General features: G+C 35.6%; 1 protein-coding gene across 2 annotated transcripts in view; it reads right to left on the bottom strand.

The window, feature by feature from the left end:
• Positions 1–17,874, bottom strand: part of LOC122806395 (receptor-type tyrosine-protein phosphatase U-like) — a 1,549,454-nt gene that overhangs the window by 432,395 nt on the left and 1,099,185 nt on the right. For both annotated transcript variants that reach the window (XM_044076762.1, XM_044076771.1), the window contains 3 exons: positions 15,830–15,906; positions 8,167–8,203; positions 5,554–5,651 (listed from right to left, as the gene is read on the bottom strand). In XM_044076762.1, coding sequence (XP_043932697.1) covers positions 5,554–5,651; positions 8,167–8,203; positions 15,830–15,906 — 212 coding nt within the window. The remainder of the gene's footprint in view (positions 1–5,553; positions 5,652–8,166; positions 8,204–15,829; positions 15,907–17,874) is intronic.

Genomic DNA, 17,874 nt, shown 5'->3' with positions numbered 1-17,874 from the left:
CCATTTCTAAGTAGCTTCCTGTCTTCTTTCAAAAGATATTATGAAATTAATTTGAATTATTTGCAACAAGTGCTTTCTCGTCAGCATTCCCAGTAAATGGTGTTTATCCAAAAATTGTTGTTTTTCACATGGTAGCAAATGGGATTTTTTAATGCAGTATATGGGCAGAGACAAACACTATAAGAGAAAACAAGTAATGTCAAATGAATTATTCCCTTTCAGATTTTCAGTTATTATCCCTCACCTTTCCTCACCATTTCCCATATTATTTTTCACACCCTTTTCAGAAAAGAAAAAGGTAACATTTTTTTCTTGTGAATTGGAAAGATGATGCACATATCATTAAGGTCTGGGAAGTTTAAAAAACAAAGTGCATCACCACAAAGGTATTAAGTATAGAAATGGTAAATGTACTAGAATTGTTGCTTTTACTTGCGTATGTTCTTTCCCAAGATAATTAGCATTTATTGCGGCATCAAAGTTGTTCAGCTAGTATTTGTTTCTTTACTAAAAGAACTAAGGAACACTTTATCTGAGCTATCTATACCACCAAGCTATTTTTTTTTTTGCTACTGATTAATCCAGATATTTATAACCTTTAGTTGTATCAGATAAAGAAAATTAACCTTTTGCACGATCAATAATCATTTCTTTGAAATTCATGTTTACAAAACTGCCAGGTCTTTTGTCCCTGTTTTTTTTTTGTTTTTTTAACTTACATGTGATCTTTGAAAGGAGTTACTGTTTTCACTTTTCCTTGATTTAGCTAATGCCGATCTCCTTATTTGACAGTGCAAGTGTCTTTGTTATGTCACAAGATGGACTGTTTATTCCTTCATTCAGTTTTGGCCACAACTTCACTGAAGTAGACAGTTTCTTCAAAAAAATATGCCACTATTAAGCATTATTCTTTGCCACTGCCACTTGCTATATCAGGCTTGGGGTTTAAAGTATTATTGTATTTATGTTAACCGTTACTTAACGCTATCATGATCTATGTCTGGTTAGGAACACCCTTACAGGGTACTGTTACTTATGGGTTTAGTGATTTAAATATTATCATTTACAAGAAATCATAAATTATACTTTCATCTTCAAGAGTATGTCATGTACATACTGTTTCTTGTGATTGTTCAAGGCAATTTATATCTAGCTGTTTATTCCTTCAAATACTAGATATGTATGAAAAACACAAAGCATACCTCTCAACTACCCAGATTTTCACAGAATGTCCAGATTTTTGGTTCATATATTTGGCCTGTTCCCCATAGCATATGTGGGTTTCTGACAAATCACTTGGATGATCTGAGGATTGAAGTCACTAAGTAATGACATACATTTGAGTGTCAGACTTTAAATCTTTCAGAAAATGTATGTTAAAACAAACCCTGTTACTCTAGCAACGTTGCAAGTCTATAAGAGCAATTTTTAAAATATCTCCTTATTTTGGTCCATTGTCTCCCCATTTTTTAGGGCTTTTCCAGATTTCTTGCAATAAGAACTCGAGAGGTATGCACTGTAGACGTGTCATATTTTAATACTGGTACTCAGGCAGAAAAGAGTAAGCAGTCTGAAAGTCTGATGACAAGATGACAAAAGTTCACAAAAATAGTTAAGTGATTCTGTTGTGCTAAAGTGACCTAGTTAATAGATCCTCATTTAACACTGAATGAGATTAAACATTTCATAAGGCAGAGCATACATGCAGTAGTATACCAAGACCTGCTTACCATAGTACAACTACATTTGTGCAGCTATCTATCTTAGATAAAGATTCTGTTTAGCAGTATTTACACAGTGCATGCTAAAGAAACACTGTCCCTCATATGGATTGAATGCATGCAAGATAGCTTAGGCCTGTGACAACATTAATCATGTAGCCAAACTAGAGACATATACAGCAATCAGTTATATGCCTGAAAGTAATAATTTATGGATTGTGCCTAAAATAGTATGATGGCTTCATGGGGTGAAGAAAGCTGTAGCAGCCTTGAAAGAATTACCATGGAGAGCCATCTAACTCAACATGTATTTCAGTTCCAATTAAACAGTTTTCCACAATGTATAGGATGCAATGACTTCACTAAACTAAAACCAAACATTAATACATATAGCATGGATGACAAAACAAGTACAAAATTGGTAAGGAGAAAGGTATTTATTGAAAGGGCATGATCTATGTTAATCATGTATAAGTCAAGTGCTGTGATATGGTTACAGTACCTAAAGTCATTTGCTACCTTTTTAACATAACATATTCACAAGAGTAACTTTTTAAAAAATACATAAGAGTCAATAATTTAAAGCAGGAACCATTTGTGTTGTTATTGCAGCCAATAAACAAAAATGTAAATATTTTACATGTATACAACATGAAACAGGGTATGTTAAGTAAAGTAAACACCATGCATTTCCATGGTTCTAATACCATAAGACATTAACATAAATATTTTAGTACGTCTGCTATTATCAAACATTATTAGACACAATAAGTTAATTAAGTATACATCTGAGCTTGTTGCACAACGTCTGCATCATATGCATAAATTATGCATTTGTAGAAATCTCCTACAAATTAGTGGTCTGACTTCTTATTTTTATTAAATTTTGGAAGCAGAAGTACTTACTTTTACTTAATTATTTTGTTTTGATGACTGGGCAGAGCCCATTTTCACTGAATACTCAGGGAGACAAGAAGTTTATTATCAGGTCACCAGTCGTACACAGTTTTTTTAATGTGTCAGAAAAGTAGATTAAAAAAACCTTTAAAGGAAAACTTAAAGAGGAGACTTTCCCAAATCCATTTTGAGATCAGTATAACAAATATTTATGATATGAAGTCTTGGCATAATTCAAAGACATGGTAAGTTTTATTTGCCCTTAGGTATTATCATTACAATTAAACAAAACACAGTACTGCCATTTATTAGCTTTAAAATCTTCTGGTGGCCAGAAGCAAAATGCATCTCTAATCAGCCACAGTCACCAACTTTAGAAGCTGTTAGACACATCATACTGCCACATTTTTGGTGTGGTAGCAAGAGCTGTGTAACAGCTTTCAAAGCTGCTAATTGGTTTCTGATGCAGGTCTGTGCTGCCTGTCCTGAATGTTGCACCGTGAGCCATGACAATAAAAAATTCATAAATAACAACTTAACTACACAAAAGAGGATTCTGATCAAGTCTCTGATCATAACAATTTATTAGCTGTTTGCAAAATGGAAGTCAAAAAACTTGCCTTTGGATACCTTAAAAGGTGAATTATGGCATCCATTTAGAAAACATATAACATTTGGTTATGATCAATAAAACCTGATTATAATTTTATGAAATACACAGAGCTTTATCTGTCCTACTGCATTAGCAGTTACAGAGAAAAAATGGGCAAGAATGCCATGTGTTTTGCAACTTTGAAAACCACAATGCATGTAGTGCTGCTACACACACACACACACACACACACACACACACACACACACACACACACACACAGTGACCACAAATGAACTGCACCACTTATCAGCTAACAAATCACTTTTTGTGTGTATGTGTGGCAACAGAAACTGTATTACACCTCTTAATCTATCACGTATCTCCTGTGCAGTTCTGTAGTGAATACAGTCTGTGTGACAGTTTGAGATTCAACAATAGCCTTGAAAGTGGATAAAAAGGCAATTATGCACTTTTATGACGTTAGAAATTACATAAAACGATTCTTTTTGCTAACCTCAATGCAGTAAGGTTATTTTTCCCCCAATTGTAGGGCCTATCGCCACATTCAAATTATTATATTACAGGTTAAGGTTCGATTTTTGCAGTTATTCTGCTGAAATGCTCCACTCATAAAACTGTAAAGTGAAATCATCTGATGGGCAATTATATTAACAGACAAAGCCAAGAGCATTTTAGGGTTTAAATCTTAGTACATGTTGAAATAATGTACATACAGTAACATTTTCGGGTCTATATTAGATGAACGAATGCTTAAAATGTCGAGTATGACATACTCGACAGCTTTTAAGTGAACGTTCTTCTAAGTGAAACCCCAGAATGTAAAAACAAGGAGTTTCGAAAAGTTAGAGTTGGCCAGCTGTTATGAAGCCAACAGCTAAAATGTACTATACACTATTACAACCCCCCCAAAAAAAAAAAAACGACAGGCAAAATAACATGGGAGGTTGTGCCCCCCACACCCCCACCTACTTAAATATATGAACTCCGAGATTGCACCAGAGTGGAGAACTGTGATAACATTGCACAGGATGAACGTCAAGACCGCACCACAGTGGAGGACTATAAGAACGGCTAGACAGGGTGAGCATTCTGACATCAGCCGTTGGTTTCATGATGGCTGGCCAACTATAACTTTTCGAAACTACTTTTTTCAACATTCTGGGGTACCGCTTAAATGAACGTTCGCTTAAAACCTATCGAGCATGTCGAACTCAACATTTTAAGCATTCATTCATTTAATATAGACCCTAAAATGTCACTGTATGTACATTATTTCAGCATGTACTAAGACTTAAACCCTTCCATCTAATAGGAACCCACATTTTATGTATGCTGCAAAGCTCAGAGCAATGCAATTATCTTTATGTGATAAACATTTTTATATTACAAACAGTATAAATAAAGTCCGATAGTTATTAATTTCTTCAGTTACATGCCGTGAGGAAAATTTTTTTTTTGTTTCCTTCAGTCCACCCACCAGAACACCGTGCTAACCTCTAGCTACTCTTAGGCTGATTGCTTTTCCTGGAAAAGAGACTATTGGTCCACTGATTCATTCCCTGTGATGAGTATCTAGCATATCAGGAGTGGCATCATCATCTCCTAGCACTTCTTGTCTCTTTTCGGAATGAGGAGAAGAGGGATTTCAAAAGCTTTTCCTCTTAATTCCTAACTCTCTACATGTGCTCAGTACAGACTGGAGTGCAACGGGCCTATGGTGAGCAGGCCACATCTCTACCTGACCTGAACAGCTGGTCCTGTGCCTTTGTGTGATCTTCTGTCAACACTTCAGATTCCAATGTGCAGATTTGTCCAAAGATCACACTCACTTCCTGTCCCCAAAGGCAGGCTGCAGGCTAGGCTTGAACCATTAGTTTAGCTCAGATTGCCTTGGTCATTCTCAAGATTTTATCCCTCTGTGCCAATGAAGCTGTGAAGAAAAAAAAATCTGCACAGGTTTTGGGAATTGATTGACACATTTTCAGGAAGATTTTATTTGGAGTGACTTAAACAATGGGCAACTACTTTCAAATTTATGTAGTACTTTACACTGGGAATGAGACAGGAGAAAAGGGGACTATCAAGATGTGTGAGTGACAAGCTAAGGAAAATAGAATAGATAAGGGAGCAGGAACAGAGGAAGTAGGCACCTTATAGGGGGAGGGATCATACTATCCTACACTATTGCACATTGTACCATAACATTGTACAATTAAGTGCAAAAGATTATCTTAGTGCAAAATCTTCTGCATTGTATACGTACAAAAATGAATGGTTTCATTTTTATTGTTCCACATTTCATTAAAATGTCCTGCTTACCTTGTCCTGCTCAACTAAATTTGTCAACATTACAATTTCAGTTGATTTCTCTTGCCACACCATTTTCCAAAAGTCCACAATGGTTTGTTGTAATGGACCTAAGTAGAAATGAGAAAGGAGAAAATAAAGTTCAGAACTATGTGCATCACAAATAACCGTGTGACATAAAAAATGCGCAATTCATTCTAATATAGCTGCTGCATTATTCCACAAAGTAATTCAAAAGTTGCTGTGTCTGTGTTTTAAAAAAGATAAAATTCTTCTTCAAGCAGCCAATTAGTGAGAGAGACACAAGAATCAGAAAGGATGTTCCACATTAAACTTCTGGCAAGTAGAAGACTGGCATTACAGATGGAGACCAGAAGGAGATTGGTGACTGGACATAACACTGCTGCATTCATGATGTCTAACTAGTTAGTACCTCAAACTTTCCTAAAAAGGACACATTTGCTGTAGTTCCTGATCACATTCAGATTTCAAATGATCAATAACTGGTTTCCAAGGTGAGTAATAGCAGCAGAAAGCTCTCTGTAGCAAACCTAATAAAATATTTCTATATTAAAATGGTGGCACAAAAGTATCAGATGTTGCCAATATGAACACAACAGTAAAGCTAATCTGTATTTTTATGCAAGAGGAAGACAGAGGTGCATCATTTAGCAAGCCCTAACAAGTAGCTACTTCACTGTCTGTTTAGTGGTGTTTTCTTTGTCTATGGTGGCAGTTTGATGTAGAATGGTGCACAGATGGAATGTTCTTACATAATCTCGCAGTGCTTTTTTAACATCTATATTAAACATGGCATTTAAAAATAATAATATATGCTCACATACAGTAACAAAAAACAAACCTTAATATCAATTCCATTATTATTTCCCTGAAGCGTAAATATGTTTCTTTTTTACAACTTTTCATTCACTAACACATTAAATAAAGTTCTCAATCTCTACCTTCCCTTGAATTTCACTATTCTTCCTGAACTTTATTCTGCATGTGTTCCCACAAATTCCATTTATTTTTATGCTCTTTCCCCGTTTATGATCCCACTCCAGTTCTTTTATCTCCCTTACAAAATTCAATGTTTTTTATTCTTCATAATTCATCCATAGGTTTAACTTGATCAGTAATGTAGACAAATACCTTATAACATATTTACAACTATTAATCTCAACAGCAAAAAGTTCATTACATAAAGTGATACAATTAAACCTGTGAGTAGACCAGAGAAGTCCCTTGGAAAATTACAGCAAACATTGCATTTTGCTGCTTAATTCTGTGATGTAAGTTTCTTTAATTCAATTTATAAATTTCATTACATTCACAGTTAATAGATTGCTATACTTTTCCTTTATTTGTATATTATTGCATCAGTGAATGAATTGAGTGACGTGCACTTAGAAATACATACTTAGGTCACCAATTCATGGTTAAGCATGTTTTGGGGTTATTTATGGAAACTGGGGAACACAGTGAAAACCCATGTGGACAACAGAAAGAAATGCCAGTCAGTCTTAGCAAGCACATGCTGTTTTTTCACACTCTACAGGTTATTTGCTCAGGGCTATTCCATTCTATATATTACGGATGATATAGTTAATGCGTACTGTTAACACAATGTGACTGAAATACAGAAGTGAGAAAAGTAAGAAATAAAATGGCAGACTGAATGTAATAAAGAAGGGAGAAAAAAATGAATGAATAATGAAACATAAGTAGAAAAAATAAATGGCAAAATAAAACATTCAGAAATGAATACTGAAAAGGAAAGAAAATGAAAGAAAAGCTGTGGTAGAAAGAATAAAAGTGAAAGAGAGAGGGGAAAAGATGGAAGGGAAAAGAAAGAAATAAGGAAGGACACAGGGTAAACGCAGTGTAAGATAAAGGAAAACATACTGTATGAAATAAGGAAGCAAGCTGAAAATGAAAGGGCTGGAATAAAGGATGAGTTGAAAAACAGAGCTATAGACAAAAAGACATAGAAAACATGCAAGAAAAGGAGGTGGAACAATTTATATTGTAAGGTAAACTTAAAATAAAGAATAGGGATAACAGGGAAAAAATTAAATAAAATGGCAGATTAAATGCAACAACAATGGGAGAAGGAAGTGAAATGAATAATGACACAAGAGAAAGAAGGAATGGCAGATAAAAATAAAAATAGGAGGATAGTGGTGGGGAATAAGAAAAATGGAAGAAAACAAATGGTAGGCAGAGAAAGGAATAAATAAAATAAACTGAAAGGAAGGAAGTGGCAATAAGAGTACCAAATAAAGACATAAGAGGGAAAAAAGGAGGAAATTAAAGAGAAAGAAAGAAAAATGGAAGGAAGCATTATAGAAAATATAAGACAAAAGAAAACATAGCAATGGAATAAACAAGGGATAATTTAGAAAGGAAAGGACTGGTGTAAGTAAGAGAAGATGTAAAAATCAGAGGTAAACATGGGAAGAAGTAGAAAACATGCAAACTAATAAAATAAAGATGGAATAAATGACAGTGTATTGCAAGCATAAACAAAAAGTACATGAAAAACAAACTCGATTAGGAAAAAAGAAGAAAAATTGAATGCACAAAAAAGTACAGCAATGTGATATTACTGTTCTCATACAATACCTTGTGTTGCAATATATAAATCTGGCTTGTCATAGCCCTGTAATAACATAACAGAATAAATAAAGAGTTAGATGTGTTGTTTTATAATTTGAACTATGTTGTTTACTTTAATAATACTTATTAGACATTAGCAAATAAGAAGTTGTCTTAAAACATACATGAATATGTTGAATTTAAAATGGCTACTTAATTTGTTAATTGCCTTTCTGGATTGACACTGACTACGTGTAGTGCATAGTGTGGGAGTGGTACAGTGGCACAGAAGATAGTGTTTTTGCCTAAGAGCAAGAGGTTTTCTGGTTTGATTCTCAGCTATGGTGCCTTCTGTATGGTGTTTGCAGGCCCTCCCTGTTCTTTGCCTGGGTTTCTTCAAGGTGCTCTGGTTTCCTCCCACATTACAATGACATGGAGTAGGTGGAATGGACACTCTAAACTGGCCATAGGTGTGAATGTGAGTGCATGTGTGTGGTATGAAATAACCACATCAGGGCTGGTCACCCAGCATTGTGAACCTTGACTCTAAATGATTGTCACAGTTGAAGTAAAACCCTGAGCCCATATGCAAAAATGGAAAAAAAAGGGATGCGGATGGATAGATGGATGGATATAGTGTATAGTCAAATGTGAAAGAAATGAAAAGCTGTAAACTGAACAAAAAAAAACAATATTGGAGTATCTAATTGGTGTTTATATGTGGTAGCATTGCTTGATATTTCCATGGGTATAAATGACATGACTGCATCTTTTTATTATACTCAGAATAATATAAGAAAACAGTTTACGCTGATTTTGCCATGAGATAAAGCTTAAATGAATACAGTACTTGTTTTTACCTCATACTGTGCAGTACATTTCCAGGTGGCCTTTCCTCTTGCCTTACAGTGTACTTCAAGGTATAATGACATCCACTGATGCAGTGTATCTGTCATGTGTTATTCCTTTATTATGAACTTTCTGTGCAAGCTCAAACAGGCCTACTAATTAATCAAACACAGTACTGAGTTTGAACCAGAGCAGTGATGTGCTTCTACCAGCCATGGTAACGTTTCTTCACAGCAGAGCCAATGTTTAACAATAGTAACGACCTCCTCTGTTTCTGTTATTACATACTGTATTACATATAGTATATAATGGTTAGACATGCTTGATAAACCTGACAAGTTTATAGAACTTTTCTTTTTTAATAAATCTCAGTTTCATTCACTGACAAAGATTCAGTCAGCAGCATATTATTAAATCACTCTATTCATCATAAAGTGAAACACAGAGTCCATTTTAAGTAGCTGTGAAGTGATGAAACCAAGTTGTTACAAGCCATTTCTCAAATTTATAATCAGATCATTCCAAACTCTATAAGAATATGAAACTCTTTTGTTTTCTATAACTCTCTATCTGTTGATTGTTAATGAATGTAAAAATAGTAAAAATTGTGATTTAATGAGTTCAGAAACTATTTTAGAGAGTTACAATAAAAATTATTTTAAGGTTTTAGTTAGTACTGTTGAAGACAATTGCAAACAAGTCAATAAACTACAATAAGACCCTCTATTAAATAAATAATTTATGACAATTTTAAAGAAAATAAACTCCGTATCTTGCTGTGTCATCATTTTTCAGTTTTCAGTTTTTGTATTTTATTGTGATGCTTGTTTACACTTAGTGTTACCTTTCTGGCTTGTATTTCATTATTCAAATCTAAATAATTAATAGGACTTAATCCCAACATAACCCACACATAATGCCAGGAAGAACAATAACTGATGTGGCTTATTTCCACATCATTTAATATCAGTGTCACCTTCAAGTACTGACACTGCACTGAAGTGTAATGGGGGGGGGGGGGGTCTGTTCTCTTAAGATGCCATCCTTAGAATGACATTTTAAACTGAAGTCCCATCTGAGTTAATTTTAGCACAGCTGGTTGTCAAAGCTCACATCCCACTTATCAAAAAAGAATTAGAATGTTTTTGTTAAAAAGAGTCTTAAATAACAACAAAATTAAACATACATAAACAATTTAGAAATTTTAAAACTAAAGCTTGACTAACAAGAATACACACTGTACCAGTTACACAAGAACATATACTATATCAGAATACATAAAATGGAAAAAACTGAAATCCTTGCTGTTCACAGACTGCTATTCTGATGAAACTGACATCAGCTGATTAGTTTAACTGATTCTTGTCTTTCATCAAAACAGTGTCACTTAAAAAGTATGTTTTCTTATTCCCAGTGTTGTGCATTCTAAAAATGAATATATTTATAGATGCAGGGGTGTGGGTGTACACAGGGTTGTTGTCTTACCTGTAAACATGCTGTTGTTATAATTGTTGCTACAGTTGGCAGTGTGCGATATTAACTGTTTTGTTTTTGCAATAAACGCGGCTTCACCATTTACTATATGCCCAGAGAAATGGTTCTAGGACATATAACCCACATTACAGAAATAAACACAACATATGTTCCAACTTTCAGATAGTCAATTAAGAAAAGGAAACCAGTCTGGTGGACTCCTGCCATAAACAAGCTATACATTAGGAGGAGGAAACTAGTACAGAAAAGAGTAAAATCCCAAAAAGGGAAGACATCCCTGATCAGTATCAGCAAGAAACTACAATCCCTCATAAAATCATCAAAGGCGAGCTTTGAAAGAAAAATGAGAAAGGATTCCAAAGATAACCACAAGGCATTCTTTAGTTATGTCAAGAATCTAAGTGGTAATGCTCAGATCTGCTCGGAGTTATGGCACAAAATACACTGAACCAACTGATATCGCCAACATCCTGGCAGACAGGTTCAGCGCAAACTTCACCCCCTCTCACCCCCAAAAGGGCCCATAACCATACCAGAAGAATGTAGAGTCCCTGAAATCACAGACACTCAGGTTAAAACAGCCATCTCCAAAGCCAAAAATGCAGCATCAATGGGACCGGACGGTGTCCCAGGCTGTGTCCTACACGAGCTCAAAGATGAACTAACCCCTCACTTAAACACACTGTTCAAACTCAGCCTCTCCACAGGCTACTTACCCATAGAGTGGCGCACAGCAATGGTTATTCCACTCCACAAAGGTGGAGCCACAACAGACCCCGGGAACTATCACCCTATAAGCCTGACTAGCTTGGTCTGCAAGGCTATGGAGCGCATCATCATGGATCTCATTAACAGAGACATTGGGAACCTCCAAACACTGGACCCTACCCAGTTTGGCTTTGTTAAGGGCAGATCATGCCTCCTAAACCTGGTGGACTTCTTTGAGACAGTTACCAAGGCTATAGACGAGGGAAAGGTGGTACACATAGCCTACCTAGACCTCGCTAAGGCCTTCAACACCATTCCCCATTCTGGCATTATAGACAAGCTCACCAGCCTGAACATAAACCCCTATGTCACAAAATGGGTTGCCAACTGGCTCATGGACAGAACCCACATGGTGATAGTTGCAGGAGTAAACCGGTTACAAGTGGTGTTCCCCAGGGCTCAGTCCTAGGACCCCTCCTGTTCGGCATATACTTCTCAGAGGTACAGACAAGCACAGAAGGACTATGGCTGACCAAGTTCGCAGACGACTGCAAACTAAGGGCTATAACTGACTCACCGACTGACACAGACATCCTCCAAAAGGGTCTCACTGAGATGGATACCTGGTGTCAAAATCATGGCCTCAAGCTAAATGCCAAAAAGTGCATAGTCATCCCCTCTAGAAAAAACAAAGTACCCACAAACTACCACATAGGTGGTAGTCCCCTAAATATGGAAGACGTAATAAGGGATCTGTGGACCCAAGTAGATAGTAATCTCACCTTTGATAATCACATTGCCAGAGTGGTTAGAAAATCCTTCTATGTGGCCCACCTAATCACAAAAGGGTTCGCATCCAGATCAAAAGAGGTCATTGTGCCCCTCTATTCATCACTCATCAGAACCATCTTAGAGTACAACACCCCATTTGGGATGTACCTTACAAGACACCTGCAACAGCTGGAAAGACCACAGAAGTACCTCACCAAGAGGATCAATGACCTCAAACAGATGCCCTATGCAGCCCGACTGAAGAAATTACAGTTGTACTCGGTTGTATACCGCCTACTTAGAGGTGATCTCTGCCTGACATACAAGGCCATGTCGAACCCAGAACTGAGGGATATGCTCCACCTAAAGAAAACCTTATCCCCTCGAACTACACGCTCTAGGGATCTAAACCTCACCACAACAATAAATAGGACGTGCTGGGGGATAGATTCCTGGCCCAGAGACTTCCCATGCTTTGGAACAAGATTCCAATCTACATTAGGCAGAGCTCCTCGCTAACACTCTTCAAAAGAAACCTTGACGAGTGGATGGGAAACAGAAAGTTTACCCCAGGGATCACTTCAGTGGCTCTGCTGGACAGAGGCACAGGGAACTAATCTAAGGAGACGGTGAAAGCCAACACATTCTGGCTGGGCTTATAAATGCCTTTGGGCAGATAGCCTAGTACCCACCTATGAACCTATGAACAACTTATGTTCCAACTTTCAGATAGTTAATTAAGAAATAAACATGTTTTTGTAAACTGCAAAGCACTCATTATATTCTATTCTTCATTATTTACAAAAGTGGCAATAGTTCTTTGCAGATTTCCCAACTATACATATCTGATTCTATGTTATTCAAAGATACCTTGTCCCAAATGCTGGCATCCAGTTTCCCTAGCCAGCATTTCCAAATTTCCTTGCCTACTCACACTCTGCCAAACCATGATTCATTTTCTCTTCACACCACTGCTTTTTAGAGAGTGTATTTTTTCTTGTATAGACTTACATCTCATTTTAGCCTAAAATACTATTTTTAGGGTGCTAACCACTGGTGAAAACCCTCTCATTCCTAATTCATATTCAGTACCCACTCTTACAGTCTCTTGTTTGATAACCCTGTCTGAGGTACTTTTCCCTTATTGGGCCAACAGTCTCAACACGATCGTTCAGCTGTAATCCACTTCCTTAATACAGCTGTTAACCAGATTTATTTGTAAAAAATTGTTCTTTTAATAATACGTGTAAAAAAACTAAATTATCTTTACACATCTGGTTAACAGATATGTTAAGGTAGTAATTACAGCTAAACGATCACGTTGAAACTGTTGACCCGATAAATTGCACAGACGAAAATGAAAAAAAAAAAAACAAGTTAGAAGACAGCATCTACAAAAATTTCTCTCCAAACCTCCAGGTTGTATGATAATCAATCACTGAGCAGTGACTTGTGAGGTAGTTTTCCACATTGCTATGTACATGTTTTTTTTTTCATGAACTGTTTAGGAAACACATTTGCGATTGGGCTTAGGCTTTTAATAAAATGTTTCCTAACTTTGTAAAATAGAGTATACATGGATTTATATACAACGGTTGTTTCCATTGTCAATGAATCCTTTTTACAGCAGTAGATGACGCTTTAAAAAAAAAAAAAAAATGCATGCTAGCGAGCAGCTATTTCCACGATGACGATTGCATCTTTTCAGCTGCCTTTATGGCTCAATGACTGTATGTGCACACTATGTGTTTTTGTACATTTATATTTTGTGTGTGTGAAGAGCAGGCTTCACATTCTCAACAATTTCTTTTTTTTTTTAACTAGTCTTTTAACGGGCAAACAATGTAAATGTGGTTGAGCTGTGAATACAGTGTCTACATTCGGAGCTGTCTAACCACATTTAAACTTTTACCCCGATAACGGAAAAGTACCCCTGTCTGATATTTCCTAGTCTGGGTCTAAGTAACATTCCTCCAGAATCCCATGATACTATGCTTTCTTTTTTCTGTTAGTTTTTAAAACATTCTCCATCTATAAATGTACCCTCCTAATATATACATTAACAAGCATATATTTCTGAAACCTCTTCACCTTTCATCCCCATATCAATAATACTTACATTTTCTCTTTAATTAGCACATAAATCATGAAACAACACTCATCATTAATTTATTCACCTGAAAGAAATTCATACAGCAAATGCCCTGCCTTATTTAACATCCATAACCCCCCCTTCCCCCTCATATTCATATAAACCCTACCTATTAACAGGATTCATACTTAAACCTCAATTTACTTAAAAATGCCAGTAATTCAGTCTCTAAACACTATGGAACAGGGCAATCTGAAACCTATTAACTCACAAATCCAAATAACCACTGTTAATATTTTTGTGAAAGACATTAAATAAGCTTACGTAGTCCAACTAATTCCTTCACGCAGTACAAAATTAGTTGTTTTTGTAAAGCAACCTTGTGTTACTATATTGAATGTCTAAAATGTTACATAGTTTCTGAATAGTAATAGCCTCATATATAATTTCCCGTAATAATCACTTACATTTGCACTTATCCAACTTAAAACCTCCTCCAGATATACATTTCGTCTAGCCAGACTATAATCTACACACCTCTTATTTCTAACTACTAAAAATTATCTGCATTATTAAACACAACTGGGACTACAATACCTTCCTGAATATTCCTAATTTAGTCTCCGGTAACTTCCTTCATCTTTTTAAGCACCCAGTACATTAATAAACAAAACAAATTTGGGTTCAAAGTACACTATTGCCTCACCCTCTTATGTACCCTAACATCCTTGTGAAAAAAAATCAGAAAAAGATTTAGCAAAGGAATGTGTATTAACTGCACCCATCAAACCCTTCAGTTTCTTCCCTATCCCATATTCACTAATAATCCTAAACAAGTGACTATGACCATTATTATAAATGGCCTTCATCATAATATCACAAACTATCAGCCCCTTTTCGCCTGCAACCTAACATCCCCCACAACCCACTCCAATAACAAAATCTTATTATTAAATATCATGCTGCCATAGACTTCATATACCACCACTTCCACCAACTTTGCTATGACTACACCCATTAACTGAATAAGTTACCAATCTGCATGTGGGAAAGCATTTGGTCTGAAAACCCAAACAGCTGTATTTAAAATGTATGCTGCTACAGTAAAAGTTATTGCATCAGCTCTGTGTTTTAGTGGTCGGAAAGGCAGCAGTGAGATGTGTGTAAACAAACTGAAAGCTCTGCATTTTGAAATCTTCCTGACCAGCTCTGGTTGCACACAAACTGTAGCCCTGATTAGACTACTAATGACTCAAGTTCAACTAGTGGGTCCAAATGGTCAAGACACTAGCCAATCAAATGGGAGTTAGTGTCTGATGTCAGTTTGCACTAGGAAAGCACTTCTTTGAGAAAGCAAGGAAATAAGTTCTCTATCATGAGATGCAGGGTTGGGCAGTACCTCCAAAAATAGACATCCACACACACAGAAAATGCAGGCATGGTCAAATCAGTACAGTACAAATAAGATAAACAAAGAAATTACATAGCCATGATACATTTTAACAGGTTCTCTTTACATGTTAATATGCAATATAGCTAGTTGCAGTTCTGAATTACTGATTCATATTTTAATTAATGATTTTATTTGCCAGGAAACACTTTGCTACTATTTCTAAATCATTGTTTCTATTGGCAAATTAAGGTGCACAAAATACAATTTAAAGCTGTTCACTTTCATAAATGACAGCATGCTTCTTCAACGCACTACATTAAAAGTGAGAAGACACTTCATATTTAGTAATAGTAATAATCACTGTTGTGGAATGCTCTACTTACATCTAAATAACTGGCATTTATGTAGGAGTGAGGTGAATCTGGATCTGAAGAATCTAACACAACTCTTGAATAATCATCTAGAAACAAAAAAAAAGACAAATGTGTGCATGCTGAAATGGTGCTTATTTAAAACAGGCTGATTAATAAATTATATTTAGGAAAAGGAACAATCTATATCCATAAAGAATGAAATATTGAATCTTGGAAGACTCAAACACAACTAACACATATCAGTCATTATGTTATCTCGATTTAATTTTCTGTTTTTAATTTACATTTTTTTCTTAGCAACTAACAGTTTTATCTACCTAGTGAATAACAGAGCAAAGCAAGTAAAACTGAAACACAAAAGGCTAAAACATTAAGTTTGCCATGGCTTGGCATGTATTTGCACTTCAGAACTACACTTATCCCAGATACTATCAAACACATGCTTTAATATGCTAAAGTGATTAACACAGCAATAAAAAAGTAGGAATGCTGTATAATGTAATATCATTTATCACATGACCCGGGATCATTTCATTTTGGACATAGAGTTGTCACAAACCCACAGGTCACCTCAAGTAGCTATAACCAAAACCTTCTCGGCCTGTCTACCTATTAACAGCAGCCACTGAATGTGAAGCGGTGTCTGACAAAGACAAGAAGGTTTAGAATGTAGACAAACATGAATCTGTGAAATGTAATGTGATCATATTGTTTTAAGGGTTGAATGAATTCAGAATCTAGTGATTATGCAATATATTCAAATGTATGATGGCATGCATCATTCTTTAAACAGTGGACAGAGTCTTATTTTGGAATATAAAACACAAATTGAAAAAAATAGCTATGATGGAATACAAATTTTTCATGGCACTATAAATCTAGTAATAAGTAAATATATTAAAAGAGGAAGATGAGTCTGATGGAGTTTGAAACATGCAGATTTAATAACAAACTCCAGAAATGGTGTGTCACGTGTTTAATTGATAATATCACAATCACAAAATTGATTGAAAGCAGACTAAGTGCTTTTGCCCTGAACAATCTAGGCTTGTTCAGAATCTGATAATACACATTTTCCAATCAATTAACTACATGCAATTCAAGTAAAACCAACCATGAACAGTAGCTATCAATTTGCATATTATATTTACATATAATATGTAACTACAACCCACCGTGCCTTCCTGTCAGTCAAAATGTTAAATCCTACACAATAATATCTTGTTTTACCATCTAATAGATTATGAAAGTATGCATAAAATTGTACAACGAGATAAATTAATAAGATGAAAAACAATATGTAGACAAAATTGTGCATATATTACAAACTAAATAGACAAATAACGTTCTAAAAATCTAAAAATCATTTGCCCTATGTTTTAATATACTCAGAATTGAGATGTGGTCATTCAGACTGGGTTTAACACCCACTTTTAATTTAATTTGCAAAATTAGTTCTTTCGTTTCTAAAACTGAATCAATATTGCCTCCAGTTTCCTTTACCCTAACTCGGTCCACTATAAAAAACGAAAACTTTTTAAAAGCCATACATTATTTTGCATGTCTAAATAGGGCATTTGATGTCCTACCGCTTCTTATATCATAAATGTCCTCGTACATACAATCCTTCAATTTTCTCATTGGCATAACCACATAAACCGATGGACTGGTTGAGCAAATAGCTACAAATGTTTGGCATTACAAGTGAGGGCAGGGTAAAGATCTGTTATAAGCAGGGATCCTCACATATGGCCCATTGTTAACAAATCTGCACATTTTACATGACCCATATGTAACCATTCTTGAATTAGATTCCTCCCTAACTTCCTTCTGGGACCCTCTCTACTATTTCCTTAATATTATTACCCCTAAATATGGTTACCAGTGGTGTCCTACTCATCTTATCTTTGTATTCTGAGGCAAATATTAACTCCCAGGTCCTCTTTAAAATCTTAGTGATACATGTAGCATCGCTACTAAATGGTATTACCATTGCCCATTTCCTGTCAACTTGTTTATCCTCTTCTGACACCTGGAAAGGTTTAACCTTTTGG

The sequence above is a fragment of the Protopterus annectens genome, chromosome 1.part1 (assembly GCF_019279795.1).
Source record: "Protopterus annectens isolate FY-2018-M chromosome 1.part1, PAN1.0, whole genome shotgun sequence".
Classification (NCBI taxonomy): Eukaryota; Metazoa; Chordata; order Ceratodontiformes; family Protopteridae; genus Protopterus; species Protopterus annectens.
Note: the sequence above shows the minus strand (reverse complement) of the source record. Positions and strands in the feature narration are given on the sequence as shown.